The sequence below is a fragment of the Phascolarctos cinereus genome, unplaced genomic scaffold (genome assembly GCF_003287225.1).
Source record: "Phascolarctos cinereus isolate Bilbo 61053 unplaced genomic scaffold, phaCin_HiC Scaffold_5;HRSCAF=322, whole genome shotgun sequence".
NCBI lineage: Eukaryota > Metazoa > Chordata > Mammalia > Diprotodontia > Phascolarctidae > Phascolarctos > Phascolarctos cinereus.
The window spans coordinates 91,539,883-91,558,113 of NW_027555958.1; the positions used below are offsets into that span (position 1 = coordinate 91,539,883).

Genomic DNA, 18,231 nt, shown 5'->3' on the forward strand with positions numbered 1-18,231 from the left:
ATGAATATATCTTTAGTTTATTATGTTTAAAACTGTACTTTCAGTTTATTTTAAATATCATTTCAATTCGCGTTGAAGTTAAACAGATTCTGAGCCAAGTAATTTTCTTAGAAGGAAGAGATGGAGGCCAAAGGAGTCTTCACATGAAAATGCTTACTTCATGTAGAACTGAAACTTGGAATAAACTCTTAGAGTGAAATTTTTGCTGTTAAGAGAAAATGACCTATGACCCAGATTTTTTGGGGAGAGGGGGAGTGAGTATGTGTGGAATACCTATGATTCACTTGGTGTTCCAAGCAGATATGAAAATGTTCTGCAAACTAGCCTGAGAGAATTGGTTAGATAAGTGGTGTATTCAGGATCACATAGAGCTAGAATAGTTACAGGGGCACTTGAATTCAGGTGTTTTTAATTTCAAGGCTCACACTTGCTCGCCTAGACCACAATGTCACTCATGACCCAGGTATTAGAATTAAGATATGTTCCTGCTTTTCCACTACAGGATTCTACTTTCAACAGATGTTCATTAAGTGTTGACCATGTCAAGCAACCGAGTTAGCAAAGGTAGGCAGCTTGGTAACAGTGGAAAAAATAAAGACTCTAGGAATAGAGGGAATTATCAGTATACTTCTAGAGGAGACAAAACAGTAGGAGTTCAAGGGATGGGACAGAGGAGCCATTTTTCTTATTTTAACTGACTTCAATATCATCACTTTCTTAAAGCAAAATGAAAAACCTTAGGGAAAAAATCAGGGAAGAGGAAGATTGTTGAAGGTATTGGGGAAGGGAATAGGAAAGAAGAAATTGATACCTATGTTTTAGGCACTGTGATAGTAATATTGGAGGAGGACAAAAATTGCCTGCTGTCAAGGGAGCTTACAGTGTGCTGAAGTGGATGTAACATATCCACAGACAAGGGAAAATCATATCTCTATATCTATATCCTATACCTATAGTTATTTTTGTTGTTGTTGAGTCGTTTCAGTCATGTCTGACTTTCCATGACCCCATTTGGGGTTTCTTGGCAAAGATACTAGAGTAGGTTGCCATTTCCTCCTCCAGCTCATTTCACAGATAAGGAACTGAGGCAAACAGGGTTAAGTGACTTGCCCAGGGTCACACAGCTTATAAGTATCTTGGGCCACATTTGAACTCAGATCCTCCTGACTCTACAGCCAGCACTCTATCCACTGTGCCATCTATCTATCTTTCTTTCCATCTAAATATAAATCTATATATGTATACATACACATGCATATGTGTACATATATACAAATATAATGCAAAGTGATTTCTGGTTGATTTGGGGTAGGGTGCAGGGAGATAACAACTAATGGAATTGAGAGAGGTCTCAAAAGAGATGGCACTTGAACTGAGCTCTGTAGGAAGCTAGAGATTCTAAGAAGCAGAAATAAGAAAGGAAAGCATTCCAAGTGGAGGAGAGAAATGGAAAGGTTCTAAACAGAAAATCTCATTTGCCCATAATGTAGAGTATAAGAGGGAGAGTAATGTGTAAACAGCCTGGACAGATAAGCTGGAGGCAGACTGAGAAGGGCTTTAAATGCCTAAAGAAGCTTATTCTTTATCTTCGGGGCAATCCTACAGCCACTAAGACATCATGAGCAGAGGAATGTCCTGGTCAGAACTATGCCTTGGGAATACAAATTTGGCAGCTAAATTAAGAATAAATTGGGTAAAGGGCAGAAATTGGACATAGGAAGTCCGGTTAGGAAACTATTGTAATATTCCAAGTATGAGAGGTGATGGTGACCTGATTTAGCGTGGCTGTGGTGTGAGTGGAAAGATGGCAACTGATGGCAAGTCAACAAGTATTTATTAAGCACTATGTGCCAGGCACTGTGCTAACCACTGAGAATACAAGTGCAAAAAGACACTGGAAAAACAAATGCAGAAAGAAGAGACTGTCCTGGGCCTCCAAGAGTTTCTTAATGGGGAAGACAACACATAAAAGGAAACTGAAGTGGACTAAGGGGCAAGACCAAGGAAAGTCTCCAGAGTTAGGACAGCAGTCTGGGGAGGAATGAAGCATGGCTGGCATCATGATCCTCCTTTAAATGGAGGACTTGGGAGGAACCAGACAATCAGAGGGAGAGACTACAGAGGCAGTAGTACCCTTCCTTCCAATGGGAGAAATTCAAGGGTAGAATGAGCTTTCAGAGGGAAGAGGTTTCTGTAGCATTCTAGAAAAAGTCCAGGGACTCAGGAGGGCATCCTGGAGAGAAGTGAAGTTATGGCTGGCCTGGGCAAACTCCTTAAAAATGGAGGTTCTGGGATCTGATGTGAGAGAAGTTGTGAAGACAGAATTCATACAAAACGTAGCAACTGACTGGATATAGTGGTGGGGGTTGGGGGTACTGTTAGGTAAGAGTAAAGTGATTTGAAATAAAGAACTTGGGAACGTGCACCTTGACCAACATGCTCAGGACTTAGTTTAGGAGACATTTTTATTAATTGTTCACTGTTCTCATGTAGGGATTCTTTCTGCAGGCTCACTATATCTCACCCACTGCACCACTGCTGCGAGGAAGAAAAAATCAAAACCAAACCAGGCTTCTTTGGCAACTGCAACCTCTCCAACTGTACATCTAATCATTGGTTGAAGTGCTTTGAGTCTGGGAAACTGTGGGGTGATTTTTGTGAGTGACATTTTCAGAAAAGGTGGGGCAGTCGAATATGCCACTTGAAGTTGGCAATTTAAGAATGCTTTAGACTAGAGCAATCCTTTGAAGGTTAAGAAATTAAGAACAGAGATTAGTAGAGGGGAAAAGGAAGGATTTGTTAAGGTGTGGTGATTAAATTTTTTTTGAGAAATGACAACTTATATATACATTTAATCTTGACATGTGTGCTTTATTAAAAATCTCAAGAAATAACATCTAAGCTAAGGGGAAAGTCTCAAAAAATTAAATCGAGAGCAATAATATCACAAATTATGCCATTTTCTGCAAAGAAGTTAAAAACTAGATATTCCAAATAATTGGGAAAGGATATTGTAATGATAGTTGTCTCTGAAAAATCACATAAATATATCCATATTTTGATATTTTTCTCATGACGGCAAAAAGACATTGACCTAAAATTTGTAAATACTGAATTTTTGTTCCACCAAATTAACCCAGCATCACCAATCTTTGTTGGCTTCTATTTATAAAAACCAATTATAGTTCCTGCCATGAGGTTTTAATATATATAACAAAGTACCTTAGTTCAAAAGCCTTGATTCTTAAATACATATTATGAAAGGTTGAGTTTCAATCCTATGACAGATTTTGTGATATTTGTATTTATCCTGTAGCATACTCATTCATCAAAATCACAAGTCTGGCTTCCATTCCAGTCTTCTCTTGCTTCACATAATTGGCATTTACTTGGTTCTGACAATGAGAGCTTTTCTTCTAGCCAAAAAATCCAGATGTTAAAAACAGTCCTTTAGCACCATTTCCTTCTTGCCTAACAATTTGAACTATATAACAACATTACAAATTCAACTTTGCAAGTATCAATAATTAGCTAAGTTTTTATGGTATCTAGCAATTAAATAGAACTATTTAAGAAAAATTATTTTAAAATATGTAGCAGTACTAAATATGACCCTTTTTTCATCTTTAGTGAAAAAGCTAAGTCTGAATGAGACCAGTATTATTTTGCTAAGCACTATTTTCCCCACTCCACTTCAATACTCTCTATAGTATACTCTCAAATGAATTGCCTAAACACATGAATACAGGGGTAAAATTGTGTTATTAGTTTGTCGACATACACCTGCTATGTACTCTTTGGTCATTATATGGAGAGAACATTATATTTGGTCATTGTATATAGCTATAGCCCATATCTGTGCAAATGCGTCTGGGGCAGGGATCAGAGAATTTTAGGAAAATTTTTCAGATCCCTCCAAAATTCATAGTTTTAGGGGGCAGAGATGTGCATAAAGAGAAGGACCTTGGGCCTGAGGTTACGTCTATGCCTCTGAACAATCTGCAGACTGTATCTGTACTCAGTTACACAGAACCCTTAGATAGATGACACCTGGCAAGCAGGCAAATTGGCTACAATCCTAACTGGCTAGAGAAGCGGCACATCCAAAAGCGGGGGTCTGACACGCTCCAATAGACTATCTTGGCTATCTTCCTTGCACACCAAAAAGGCTCTTTGGCTCAAAACCTCCTTTCATGACAAGCAAGAGCAATTTCAACCATATATTCTGCTGAAAATCTCACTTGTACTTTCCTTTTAAGAAAGCAACTGCCCATGCTTAAACTAATCAAATTCATTTATTCTTTCAGGCAGTCACATTTCATCAGTTCAACAAATATTTATGGAGTACCTACTATAAATGAAGCATTGGTGCTAAAGAGTAAGGGAGACAAAAAAGATTCATAAGGCATGTTCACTGCCCTTAAGGAGTTTAAATCTATTAGGAGAGAAAATAGCTTATAATTAGATAGTACTGAGTGATTTAAATAGCTTTCCCCATCAACAATATTATGAAGCATGGACAAGTAGTAGTAAAGCCATTTTATAGATGAGGAAACTGTGTCTCAGAGAGGTGAAGTCACTTGCACCTCTAGGTTCCTGACTCTATGTCTAGATTAATCTTACTCATACATGTCTAACTAATTGTCATTACAAGGCATTATGAGATGAATGTAACAGTAAGAAGAACAGACAAAAAGGGTCCTACGAGACCAGGATGTGAATTCACATTGATTAGCATTATCAAAGAAGGCTTTACGTTACATGTAATATCAAACTGGTCCTGGAAGGATGGGTAGGATTTTGTTAGGTGAAGGTGTGTATGTGTTGGGAGGGAAGGAGGAAAGTTAGAGGGCACGGTACAGACAGACACTGAAGGAGGCAAAGACAAGTCGTGTTAGAACAAGTTACCCAGTTTGATTGGAGCATAGGGGAATGGTGAAAAATATTGCAGGGAAAAAGAGTTTGGGGATAGATAATGGAGGACTTTGAATGGCAAATAAGGAAGTGGCATTTTGTTCTGCAGGCAACAAAGAGCTTTTGAAGATTTTTTTAGTAGTTGTTTTGTTTCCATCAGCATTTTAGAAAGATTAATATAATAGCGGTATTATATAAGAGGGACTGCATGGGCAAAAGAGTATAAGGCAGGGAAACCAGTTAGGAGACTATTGCAATAATCTAGGTGAGATATGAAGTCCTGAACTCAGGTAGGGGCAATAAGAATGGAAAGGAAAGGAATGAGAAGAAGGGTATGGGGAATAAGGAAGCAATGTGTTATAAGTGGAAAGAGAAGTTATACAAAATGATTTGGTCAAAGTCCTGTCCCTAATGAGTGATTCACCCTTAAGCAAGTCAGTAAATTTACTATATTATAAACTCCTAGAAAGCATGGACTGCGCATTTCCCCCCTAAATCTCCAGCACAGGACCTTGTTCTCTCTGGGTGGTTAATAAATGTTTGTTGAATTGAATTGTTTCTTTTCTTTTTTTTTTTTTTGGTTAGGCAGTGGGGTTAAGTGACTTGCCCAGGGTCACACAGCTAGTATAATGTGACTGAGGCCGGATTTGAACTCAGGTCCTCCTGAATCCAGGGCCGGTGCTCTATCCACTGCACCAGCTAGCTGCCCCTGTTGAATTGAATTGTTGAAAACAGTTTCCTCATTTGTAAAACTTGGGAACTGGATTAGATGACCAAAATAGCTCTAAGATCCTATGGCTCATCAACTGATCTGTTCCTCCTTGCAAATGGCATGTTAAGTTAACTCTTGTGTTAATGAAGTGGAAAATCTAAATGTCACTTAACTTTCAGAATATATTATTTTGCTTTTTGTAGCAGAGTATTCTTCTTGGTTGTAAACTTTTAGCTTAGACAAATATTAGAATGAATCTTTATTCTCAAGAAACACTAGACAGGTTGGGTATTACAGGCGGTACTGGTAGAGAGAAGCTGGAAGCATACTAGGTGGCAGAGGAAGAAAGATTTAAGATTATGAATTTGGCACAGAAAAGCCACCCAATTAAAAAAATAGATTAGAATGCTGCTCATTTAAAAAAATCACTGAACCATTGAATTAAAATTTAAAAAAATCATTGAATAAGATTTAAAATTTTTGAAAAAAAACTCTACAGTAGGGTTAAAAGTGTCCTCTTCATTTGATTTGGGTTTTCCCCCCTAATTTCTGATTGATTAATATTTTTCATTAGCATCCACTGAAATTTCCATTTCAGTATTTTTGTTCAATCATGAGTATCACAGTTTAAGACAGACATTGGTAAGATGGAGATTGTTCAAAGGAGAGCAGCCAGGATAGTGAAGGCCTTTGAGTATGTTTCATATAAAGAAGAAGAACCTGGGGATGTTTAGCTGGAAGTAGGGAAGACTCAGGGTGGGAATGATAACTATTTTCAAGTACAGGAACGGCCAACCTGTGGGAAAGAGATTAGACTTGTTTCTGGTTGGCCTCAAAGAAAGCAAAATGAGGAATAATGGGTGGAAATTGTGAAGAATGTTGGCTTAATGTTGGAAGAAATTTCTTAATCAGAGATGTCCAAAAGTGAATTGGGTTGCCTCAGAAGACCGTGGACTTCTCCACCATTCTCCCTTCCCCCAAGGTCTTCCAGAAGAGGTTCTCTTCTCAAGGATGTCCTTTCATGTATCAGTTATCCCGGAATGGTGGTTGTCCTTTGTTCTCTCAAAGAGGACCAAAATGATATCACTATGCTAGAATCAAGTTACAATGCGTCCAACTGCGGCTGATCAGACCAATACGAGCTCAGAACACTCTACCACAGGTCAGCCACAAACAGTCCATGTGAGCATTTGGGATGGATTCTCTAAATTTGTGCATCTTGCATTTCTTTTGAGCTACTTCAATTCTGCTTTGCTCATACAGCACAGCACCTTCTCAATTATACTAGATTGCAACTAAAGTCCCTTCCATCACTAAAATTCTACATTTCTCTTATCTGTTTGATAAAAAACATCACAAAGAGATTTATCTCTCAAAAACAACTTGCCTGACATTAATTATGAGAATAAACACAATTAAATTTATGAACTGTTTCCCCTGCAACCTTCCAATGCCCACAAGTCTACACTCAATCTTCAGAACAGGAGGCTTTGGCCTTACTCTTCTCTGTTTATTTTTCAGGGGTAACAATTTATGGCATTAAAATCCCCTTAATATATTACCAGATTGGGCTACACATGTTTCCTTTCATCTTGTGCTGTCGCTTAACCTTTCCAGTTGGCAATCACTCTATGAAATCAGAGCCGTCCTGTGCGTATGCTGGACATAAGCAACAACAAAAAATGAGTCAGGACGTGGGATACTGTCAAATAGGGGCAGGGGAGGAAGACAGCAAAAGGGTGTAGTACCCTTGGAGAGAAGCCTGGATTATTCACCAGGGATACATGCTGGTTTATTTAAGTGTGGACCTCATAAAGGACATTTTTATCATCTTTTAGGGAGGTCGAAGTGAATACTAAGTTTTATTAAATTAAGTTTTATTAAATTACAAGGATATGAACTATTGTCCCAGAAACCTGATACTACCCTACTGCTAAAAGTGGCAAAAATCAAAGGGTCACAAACACCAAATATTGTACTGTGTGTAATCTCCTTTGATGGAGAGCCAATGCTTTACCCAGTTCCCTCTTATTTGCCCTCAGTAGGCTCTCTAAGGCTCAGGGCTACTTAGAGCTAGATTTAGTCTCCGCTAGGACACACACTCCTTCCATTTCTATTCTTCATCTTGGAAAAAAAATTGTCTAGTCTTCTCATTTTGGACATTACTATGCTGGTGGTATTTCAAACTTATCCTCCTTAATGGAGGATCAAGAAAAAAACACATCAACTCTGCCTTTGCAAGGCAATAAGAAAAGAAAAAAAACCTCCCATAACTGGCAAAAAAAAATGTTTCAGGGAAAGAAATTCACAAACTGCAATATGTTAATGTAATAGAAATGTATTGCTTCTATTCTTTCTTCATGAAATACAACAGTTTTTTTTAAATAGCTCAATATACAGTTGATAACAAAAGAAATTCACTTAGCCACAAAGAATAAAATCTCTGCAAGACTAAGGGAAATTTAGAGAGCAAGAATGATTTCTGTAGGCCGAAGCAGGAAAACAATATATACAATGACCACAATGATGTAAATGGAGAGGAAAAACAACAAAATACAAACAAACAAAAGCCCTGAATGCTGTGTAATTTGTGATATCCTGGAGAAGTTTTGAAAAACACACCTTCTCCCATTCTTTTCAGAGATGTGTTAGGGGATCTGTCAGAGGTGGGGAGGGCAGAATACTGCACATGTTGTCAAGACACAGCTGATGTGTTTGTGGGTCTTGTTAAATTATTCCTCCCTACCCCTAACCCCAACACTTCTGTTGTTGTTCAATCATTTTAATCATGTCTTACTCTTTATGACCCCATTTAAGGTTTTCTTAGCAAAGACATTGCAGTGGTTTGCCATTTCCTCCTCCAGCTAATTTTACAGATAAGGAAACTGAGGCAAACAGGGTTAAGTGACTTGACTTGCCTAGGGTCACACAGCTAGTAAGTGTCTGAGGCTGGATTTGAACTCAGATAGATCTTCCTGACTGTAGGCCTGGTACTCTCTATCCACTGGGCCATCCAGTTGCCCTAATTCCAACATATTTTCTTTTAAGATCCTGTGTTTACCAAGGATGGCTTCCTTTTAGAGGGGGGGTGGGAGGAGGTAGTCAAAAATTAAGGTAATGTCAAAAAGTATCAATAAAAATAACTATTTTTTAAAAAAGATCTATAATCATCATTCTACATAATAATAGCTAGCATTTATATAGTGCTCTCAGGTCTGCAAAATGCTCTTTACAATTTATTTGATTTGACTATCACAACCATGCTGTGGGCTATAAAACAGGCTGAGTGACTTGCCCAGGGTCACAAAACTACTGTTTGAGGTAGAATTTAAACTCAGGTCTTTTGACTCAAAGCCCAGGCATCTTATCTATCAAACGCAAATATGTGAAAACTATTGCTGCTGTTGTAGTAAAATTTGGTGTGAAAGGTGCGGGGAGAAGAGTTTTAAGCATCAAAAATAGAACCAATGAATGATTGGAATAAAATGAAAGCAAACTCTTTTTTCCTCTTTCCTTAAATCTTCGACTATTCTTTCTCCTTAACCTACTTCACCCTTCAATCTAACCCCATCATTCTGATCAGATTCATCATCAATGATAACAATAGTAGCTATTACTTTAAGGGGCACAAGGAATTGGATTGAGGGGCAAGAATGGGGGCAAAAATTGTCAGGTCTGCTTCCTCCCTTTCAGTGTTGCTAAGTGCTTTATTGTAGTTTCTGGAAACTTCAAGGTAATTTGCATGGTTCTAGTGCTAGCTGCCAGGGACATGATAGGAACTGAAAGGACTTTACTCTCAACAACTTAAATATTAGAAGAAGTCTCTGTATGGCAGGGTTGGGAAACAAAAAGTAAGAGTTTGACCTTCTGTGTGCATTTATTGTAATCACTCTGTGCCCCTCTCATTTGGAGAGTGGAACCATAAATGCCTCTGTTTAAGGAGGGAAGCAGAACTGAAATGTCTTCTAAAGACATTATTTCCCACCTGAGTGGATTTCTCACCCGTGTTCCAACCCCCCGCCCCCATCCTTTTTCAGCTTTCTTTTCTGTGTTATGTTCCATCATTAATTAGATTGTAAGCCATTTGAGGGCAATTATCTTTCTTATATTTGTATTCTCAGTATTTAGCACAGTGCCTGACACATAGTAGGCGCTTAATAAATATCTATTGACTATTATTGATTGACTGTGTGAGGCTGTAAGATCAGACTACAGATGAGTTACACGTGAGTTGGTTAAACCTGGGCAAGCTGGTCAAATAGTATTACAAAATAGTCTCTTTGAGGACAAAGAAGCCCCAGCAACAGGAATACCCCCAATACATGGTAGCATGAGCGTGGCAAGGAAACCCAACAGCAGATAATAGCAGCAGGTCAACAGAGAAGCAGCAAAGAGCAAGGCTGTCTAGTCTAAAGCCTTTTTGTTTGCTGTTCATCCTTTGTTCTCAGAGAAGACCATCTAAAGCCTGTACTCTTTCCTGGTTGCTAGGAAAAGCCCTAAGAGGTATTCCAGCTGGGGTACAACTCTACAAATGTGAATTGTCCCAAGTGTTCCCTCTCCTACCACCAGCATGGGAAACTACTAGGAGACTGTATTCCTTTGTCTAAGGAGTGGGATGGGGGAAGAGATTTTGCTTTCCCATTTACTTTGCTATTCTTAATGTAAAAGCTATGCCACTTGATATATTGCTCCCAGTCCATTGGTAGATAATGCAAAAGATGGGAGACCGAGTCATATATTATTACTTATAATACCCAGGTTTAGGAAACCTATGAGATTTATGCTACATTATTACACATGTCCCATGGTGGATATAGTTAACATAGAAAGCATATAAATAGTGGAAGTTGTAGCAAAACTACCTGCACTCACTAGCAATCGCTGAAGAACAATCTGTGAGTCACCAATTTCCTTCAGCATTAAGACAAAGAATTCCATATGTGAAATGAACTTTTTCACCTCCATTTTTATCATACAAAAAATTTACTTTTATATTTAACAATCAATATTTACAGCCCCTCCATGCCTTAGTAGAGTGTTACATGAATTGTGGTAGCCAACAAGTTCATCACCCAATGGCCAATCTTTCAGTGATGAGCTTCTTCAGGCTTCAGTTGGGCCTAGAGAAAGATTCACACAGTTTGCTAGGAAGAACATACTTGAAGCACTTCCCACCAGAACTTGGGTTCTACTCATATAATTAAGCCTTTAGGAAGCCAGGGTCACTTCTACCCTTCAATGAGGAGGCAGGGGAAGAAGACTTTGATAAGGGAAAGCATCAGATAAGGAATTTACTGAACACATTTAAATGAGATCACTATTTGCTAAAGATAACAATATTCTGTCAATATTCCTTTGGCAAAGCCTAGTTTTGGACCTTTGTAGCTTGCACATATTAAAAAAATAATCCTTCCATTTGAAACTTGGCCTGAACACCCAAGTCAAAAAGGTTTTGAAGCTGGCCAATAGAATCAATCAGACTGGTATACTGCAGGAAAAGGTGTTTATACTCTCACCCTCTACTCCCGTCTCTTGATTTAGCCTGTGTATAAAATGGAATAATAGCTAGCATTTATATAGCACTTTAAGGTCTGGAAAAAAATACCTTTACAAATACCTTATTTTATCCTCACAACCACCCCAGGAAATATTGTTAGTTCCATTTTATAAATGAAGAAACTAAGGCAGACAGAGATTAAGTGACTTGCCTAGGGTCACATAGCTGTTATGTGTCTGAAGCCAGCTTTGAATTCAGAACTTTCTGACACCAGACCCATGGCTTTAAATTGTCTTCTCTGCTGCTGATGCAAAAGTCTCCAACTAGGTGACCTAGAATATTGATAATGAATATTATAGAGGAAGGTGTTTAAATACCTAGTTTGCATCCACATGTTATCAGCATCAAGATGAGTATTTTCTTATTGTACCATTCTTCAGCCAGACTCACTTCATCTCTGTCTTGTTTATTAGGGGACAGAGATTAACGTGGATATTAAATATGAAGCAACGTTTGAAGTGACCAGGAATGTTTAAAGAAAACCAAAATATCTCTGCCACCTACGCTTCCTGCCCCTCCAAAAAAAAGAAACTCACCCCATTTAATACGACATAGTCTATCAAATATTTTATGGGAAAAAAACCCATTCCAAGTTTATAAAATCCACATCCACATGCATAAGTTCATTCATTTGTGAAATATCTATTCATTGTCATTGACAGAGGCTGCTAGGTGGCACAATGGATTGAGTGCTGGGCCTGGAGATGGAAAGACTTGAGTTCAAATCCAACCTTACACACTTACTAGCTGTGTCACCCTGGGCAAATCACATCCCCTGTCTGACTCAGTTTCCTCAACTGTAAAATGGGATAGTAATAGCACTCCTCCCTCCCCCAGGGTTGTGAGGATCAAATGAGATATTTGTAAAGCACTCAGCATAGCGCCTGGTACTTAGCAGGTCCTAAATAAATACTTGTTTCTTGACCCCCACTCCTAGTTCAGCAGTCTGTGATCAATTTTAATCCAACTTTTAGAGAGCAACAAATATCCTTCGTCCTCTGAAAGATTTAGGATATTCACTTTAAATGATAACTAGGCTGATGGGGAAACTGATACTCAGAAAGATTAAGTTACTTGCACAAGCTCACACAGTTGGTTAGTGGTGGAGGGAAGGCTAGAACTCAGGTCTCCTGAGTCCTATCTAATGTTATTTCCATTACCCTGTTGCCTAATCATGCCCCAATAAAAGGACTAAAGTATAAGGTCAGAGAATTCTCCAAAAATAACCTCCATTCTCATTGCTTTTCCCTTTCTACTTTTTATTTTCCAGAACAGGATTCTAAAAATTACTTAGGCTGGGCTAATTCAATTCATCAAATATTTATTATGTGCCTACTTCATGCTAATCATGGTAGACATCATTTTAAAAAAAACAAAACAGCACCATTGTTTTAATAGCAGTTTGATGAGAAATCTAGGCAAGGCATCCTAAAAAAAATATGAAGCAGAGTACACAAAAAGTAAAAGCATCAGAGTTAGTTCTTCTTTTATTGGAATGTGTAACAATGATTTCAAATAACCTGTGTTATTTAGATGTAGGGTTTTGATTAGATTGTCTGCTCACAGTTTTTCAAGCCTCCAGATTGCACCTCTGGGACGTGTTAGGCCACACAAAAAGAAACAAAACTTTTTCTTAAAATCTATGTTTAGGTTCTATTACAGCCAACTCCAAGATAAGTAACAACATCATTAAGCAATAAATGTTAGAAATTTATCCCTAGTGCTTATGAACAAATACTTAATCACATTTCTTTTTGAAAGGTCTCCCCAGAAATTTTTTAGAAGTGGTCTTATCCCCTCAAAATAAATATGTAGGTAGGAAGGGGAGCAGATATGGGAAAAGGGAAAGGGAAGAGAGGAAGAAAGAAAGAAGGAAGAGAAGAAATCTCAGAACTAATTAAATGTTTTTATTTTTATTTTTCTATTCTAGTTTGGATAATATTATGTAATGTAATCTTCTGAATTTCTGAGAGGCAAACCTTCCTTCTTGCCTCTCACTGATCCCCTACGAGTGTATGTCCAGCTGCCCCTGGAGGATCCCTAATCTGACATCACAGATGTACTCATGAGCTGTGGAGCAGCTGAGAAGAGCCTTTTTTGTACTCTGAATGTCAGTACATAAAAATGATTGCTCCAAACAAACAGCCTTTCCCTTTTGCTTCCTTCCCTGCTTCAAGTCATACCTGCAAATGAGGATATCCAGTATATGAAAAACACAGCTCAGGCTACTTAGTGTTCACCTGTTACACTAGTGGGGAGGAGGGGAAAGGGGGCTGGGATGGCGCATTCTCCATTCCCCTTCCTTCATAAACGTGGAGAGGTGCATTCTGCCAAGGGATGACAATTCATCAACTCAACTTGATTTGTCTCTTGGTGGATAATCAGCTGAGCAGAGACAACCAGAGCCTCTAATTTTGAAGAGTCCCAGGTGTTTGGTTTTCGGGGTTGGAGTGGGAGGGGGGTCTCATCATTGAAAAAACAAGATCAGGGCTGGCCCTATCCGAAACAGTAAAAAAACAGGTGAACTTAGTCTTTGGCACAGACTCTCTGACCTTTACTTTTTGTTTTCCTCTTCAGTGCCCCTCCCCCTCTTCAGGCACCCTGTGCCTTCATCCTCTTTTCTCCCTACAATCCTTTCACTCTCAGATCAAAGACTCCTAGAGATATTTACATTTGAACAGGAATCAGAACCTTAAATCAAGAGGCTGGAAGACAAATTCACAGATGATTTCAGAGACTTCCTGGTCTTGACTATTCCTCTAAAGAAAATCCACTGGATGCTTTCTGGATGAACTAAGAACCTAGGTCCCTTAATAAACTCAAACTTAATGGAAACTAATCAAGTACATTCCTTTTAAGTTGGAATTAATTCCTTCAGTTTGAGTGAAAGTTAAATGTAAAACCTGAATCTCTCAGTGGTCACCTAAGCACTCAAAAGGGCCTTGCTTCAAAGGTAACAGTAAAAATAATAATAATAAGAGTACCTCTGGATCTACCTATATTAACCACAAGTGTCCTCATTAACAGAACGAAAACATTGAGAAAGGTGAGAAAGCAATGATGTCAAGCATATAGCTAAAATCTTTAATAGTTCAAAATACTATAAACAATAATTTCAGAAAATAGTTTTCTTACTTGAGCCTCATGTGGAGTACGTGGACACTAAGCTTTTTAAGTGAACATGTGAAAATAAAAATTTCATTTGAATTACAATTGTCTTCATAAACTATCTTTCTATCATTGGTACATGAATTGGCTGAGGTCAAAGCTTGCACAAAAATATGGCCACACAAAACATCAAAAATGGCCACAGTAACCAGCCAAGTCTAATCCAGTATAAACAAAAGCTTTAAAACCCTCTTAATCTAATAAACTCGACACATTTTTCATATGGATTCTTTACCTTCACTACTCACAGCATATATATTTGTACAGCATATATATTTCTGTTCATCTTTAGAGCTTGGCTGTTTCATATGGAACAGTAGCATGGTATAGACCACTGAACTTGGGCTTAGGAAAGTCTAAGATACTCATGCTTACTAGGTGTGGGACAATGATAACCTCTCTGAGCCTCAGTTTTCTCATCTATAAAATAGGGATAATTATGCTTGTAGTACCTACCTACAGGGTTGCAGTATGGCTCTATAAGGAAACATAAAGTGCTTTGTGGCAAGTAAGGTGTGTAAAATGATTAGCAAACTTTAAAGCATTATATAAATATCAGCTGTTATTATAGAGATAAGAAATCAAGGATGGAAATGATATGTTTTTCTCTTGATGTACTCCTAGTACTATGTTATCGTAACTGGTGTTTAGTCAATACTTTCTGATCATCTGTTCACCCTTTCTTATTTTGTCTTCTGCTGACAAATGTCATCTTATATACCTAATTAGGGGTGTCAACAAATGCCTCATACTCCATCTGGTGACTTTTTATCAGGGGATATTTCAAAGCCTATAGATTTTTAACAGCAGTATTCCTTTTTTCTGAGTACCTCCTTATCAGTAATTGTCCTAAGGATGAGGACTACTACGTTACTAAAGGCACAGGAAAGGGCAGTCTTAGCCTTGCCATGGATTACTATAGACAATGTAAACTATCAAATCCTTCAGAAAACCATCCACAAAACAGGGTTATTACTTTCCTAAAACAGCACCTTCCTGTCAACTAGTAGCAATAAAGAAAGTCAAGTCAGATTCAGTAGATCCCTCTTGTTAACTTTCCAGGAGTAAGAGAAAGAGAGAAATCAAACGCTCTGGTTCAGGATTTCAGCTTTCCCTTGGAAGCAATGATGAAAACTGTCTAGCTTTTAGCCATTGCTTCTCTATTATAAAAACTTAGCGGGCAGTATCCTGTAGTGGAAAGAACAGGACCAGCAACCTGTGGGGAAGCCTCCTGGCTTTACCAGGTGTGTACATTTGAACAAATGACTCCATTTCTCTGGGTCTGTTTCCTTCTCTATAAAAGGAGATAATAATACTTATACTACTTACCTTTCAAAGTTGTGGGGAAAGTGTTTTATAAATCCTGAACTACTACATACTGGTGAGCTATTATGCAAATTTCCCAACCCAGGATTAACTGTAATATGTTAAGTCCTCTTCCATTTTGGATTCAAGAAGACAGGCATATAAACACACACATACAAAGTAGACAATATATCATCTGTATAGTATCCATCTGATTATATATATATATATATATAAAAATACATATCCATATAAAATAATTTACTATATATATTATACACAGAAAGGGAGGGCAGTACTGGAACCCAAGCTGGACTTAGATGAGGAACACCGGGGCTCAAGGTCCCATTCTGCTGTTTGTTAGCTGTGTGACTTAGGACAAATCACTTAATTTCTTTGACCCTCATTTTTATCATAGGTAAAATGCTCTATGCTATGTACCTTGCAGGGTTGTTGTAAAAAAGCAAAGGAAGTGAAGTAGGTGAGGTGAGGGCTTTCTAGAAAGTACATTTCCCAAAATGTGTGATGGAAAAAGAGGTAAGGCCAGGTAACTAAAGTCACTATGGTATATAACAGGTGGATTAACACTGGTACTCAATCAGGTTAAAAGTCTTAGAAGAAATCTTCCCATACATTTAGAATTGATCCTTTGCAAAGAACTCATGGTAAGACAGTAATAAAAACTGCCAAGGCATGAATGGACTCTTGCAGGGTCCATCTAGAGGAGATCCACTGAAGTGTACAACTACATGAATACTATAGCAGCCACAAATAAGCCTGTACTGAAGGTTGCATTTGTAATGGTGTCCATTCCTTCCAAAATGATGGGTCATAGCAGTATTTCCATTAAAACACCTAAATTAACTGCGAATGGCAAGATTTCATCACATTTTTTGGTTGGAATTGAGGGTGGTATAAGACCACACCTATTGCTGTTGTTCTTATCACTTCATCACCAAGGTTCACCTCTATGCATCAAATAAAATGTCTTTCTCACTAACTTCCAAAAGCGAAAACCACAAAGAATAAGATGAGTAGTCTCACAGGTACTTCAGGCTTATCACCTTCATTCACGTCTAGTAACAATTTTGGAGCACCTCCAAGTCCGGTCACCTCACTTCTATCCCTCAGCTCCACTTACCTCGGACCAGCAAGCCTTCCTCTTCAGACCTCAGTACACTGAGCACCTCTCCCTCCAATCCCCTTAGAAATCCAGGAGGAAAGGGGGCCAGGACTCATTTCTCTTAAGAATAATAGCTAGCATTGATCTGTTGACGGAAAGCTTGCAGAACACTTTATCTACGTGATCTCATCTGATTCCAAGGTAGGTGCTATGATTATTCCCATTTTACAGAGGAGGCAACTAAGGCTCAGAGAGCCCAAGGCCACACAGCTAGTCTGTGTCTGAGGCTCATTTGAATCCAGGTTCTCCCGACCCCAAGTCGTGCTCTGTGCACTTCACTGCACTTGTTCTGTCAAGGGAACGATCCCAGAGGGTGCGGGAGGTCCATGACTATAATGCCTAGCCCTGACGGCAGGGCAGCGTCCTGTGCCCACTTACCTCGCTGACAATAGTGGTGTGGGACTGGCTGTACTTCCAGTTGCCCTGGCAGGAGACCAGGGGAGCCGTGCGGTTGGGGAAGAAGGCGAGCGGGTCGCTACAGCTGAGACCTCCCTCAGCAGCGTCGGCGGCGTCCGCAGCGCTGCTCCAGTTGGCAGCTTCCAGCTCGTAGCGCTCACAGCGCCCGTCGGAGCGGACTCCCGACTCCAGAGCGCTCCGCGGGGGAGCCGTGCGGTTCCATTCCTCCTCGGGGCTCCAGCCGCAGCGCTCAGCCAGCTCCGCGGCGCTGGGACCCTGGCACCAGTGGTGGTCCGGGCTGATGCCTAGGAAGACCACGCTGACGAAGAGGAAGGCAAAAGTGATGCCCGTCAGGCACATCAGCAGAAACACCCGCCGCTGGAAGCGCCCAAACTCGCCCGCCTTCTGCAACACCTCGTCGAAGGAGGGCATTGTGCAAAAGAATTCAGCCTTCTCCTCTTCTTCCTCTTCCTCTTCCTTCTCCTCCTTTTCTTCTTTCTTCTCCTCAGCCGCTTCTTCTTTCCCTTCCTCCGCTTCTCCGGGACCCGCGTGGCTAATGTGCACTCTGGACCGCCGCTGCTTCTCCTCCAACTTTGGTATAATTCCCCCGCGGCCCCCCTCCCCCACCCTTTGGGTGCAACTCTGCTGCCCGGAGGCAGTTTCCTACAAGTGATCCCCACGCACCCAAGTCTTTTTTTTCCCACCCCCTCCCACCTCCAACCGCGTCCCTCCCTCACAACTCTGGCATCGTGCCAAGAACCAAGTCTCTTTTTCCCTTTCCCACCCCAGCAGCCCACAGCCTTACCTTCGGGGGTGGGCACAGAAACCGGGCAGAGGCAGCGTCAGGTGGCCAGCTTAAAGGCGCAGCTGCTGCCCTGGACACTGAATGCTCGAAGAGGTGGGAGGCGGGGAATGGGGAACGAGGAGCGGCCCCCTCTGGCCAGCGGCTTCCTGGGCTAGGTGCCCTAGTGCGGCCCTTTTGCGATAGGCTCCAGT

The 18,231-nt window shown here is 39.8% G+C and overlaps 1 protein-coding gene across 2 annotated transcripts in view; it reads right to left on the reverse strand.

Moving 5' to 3' along the window:
• The window catches only part of SLC22A3 (solute carrier family 22 member 3), a 120,472-nt gene extending 102,566 nt beyond the window's left edge, over positions 1 to 17,906 (reverse strand). The window contains exon 1 of one of the 2 annotated variants that reach the window (XM_020986742.2): positions 17,218 to 17,906. In XM_020986742.2, coding sequence (XP_020842401.1) covers positions 17,218 to 17,667 — 450 coding nt within the window. In that variant the 5' untranslated portion in view covers positions 17,668 to 17,906. The remainder of the gene's footprint in view (positions 1 to 17,217) is intronic. The other variant, XM_020986741.2, reaches the window with a different exon arrangement.
• Between the last annotated feature and the right edge of the window lie 325 nt (positions 17,907 to 18,231).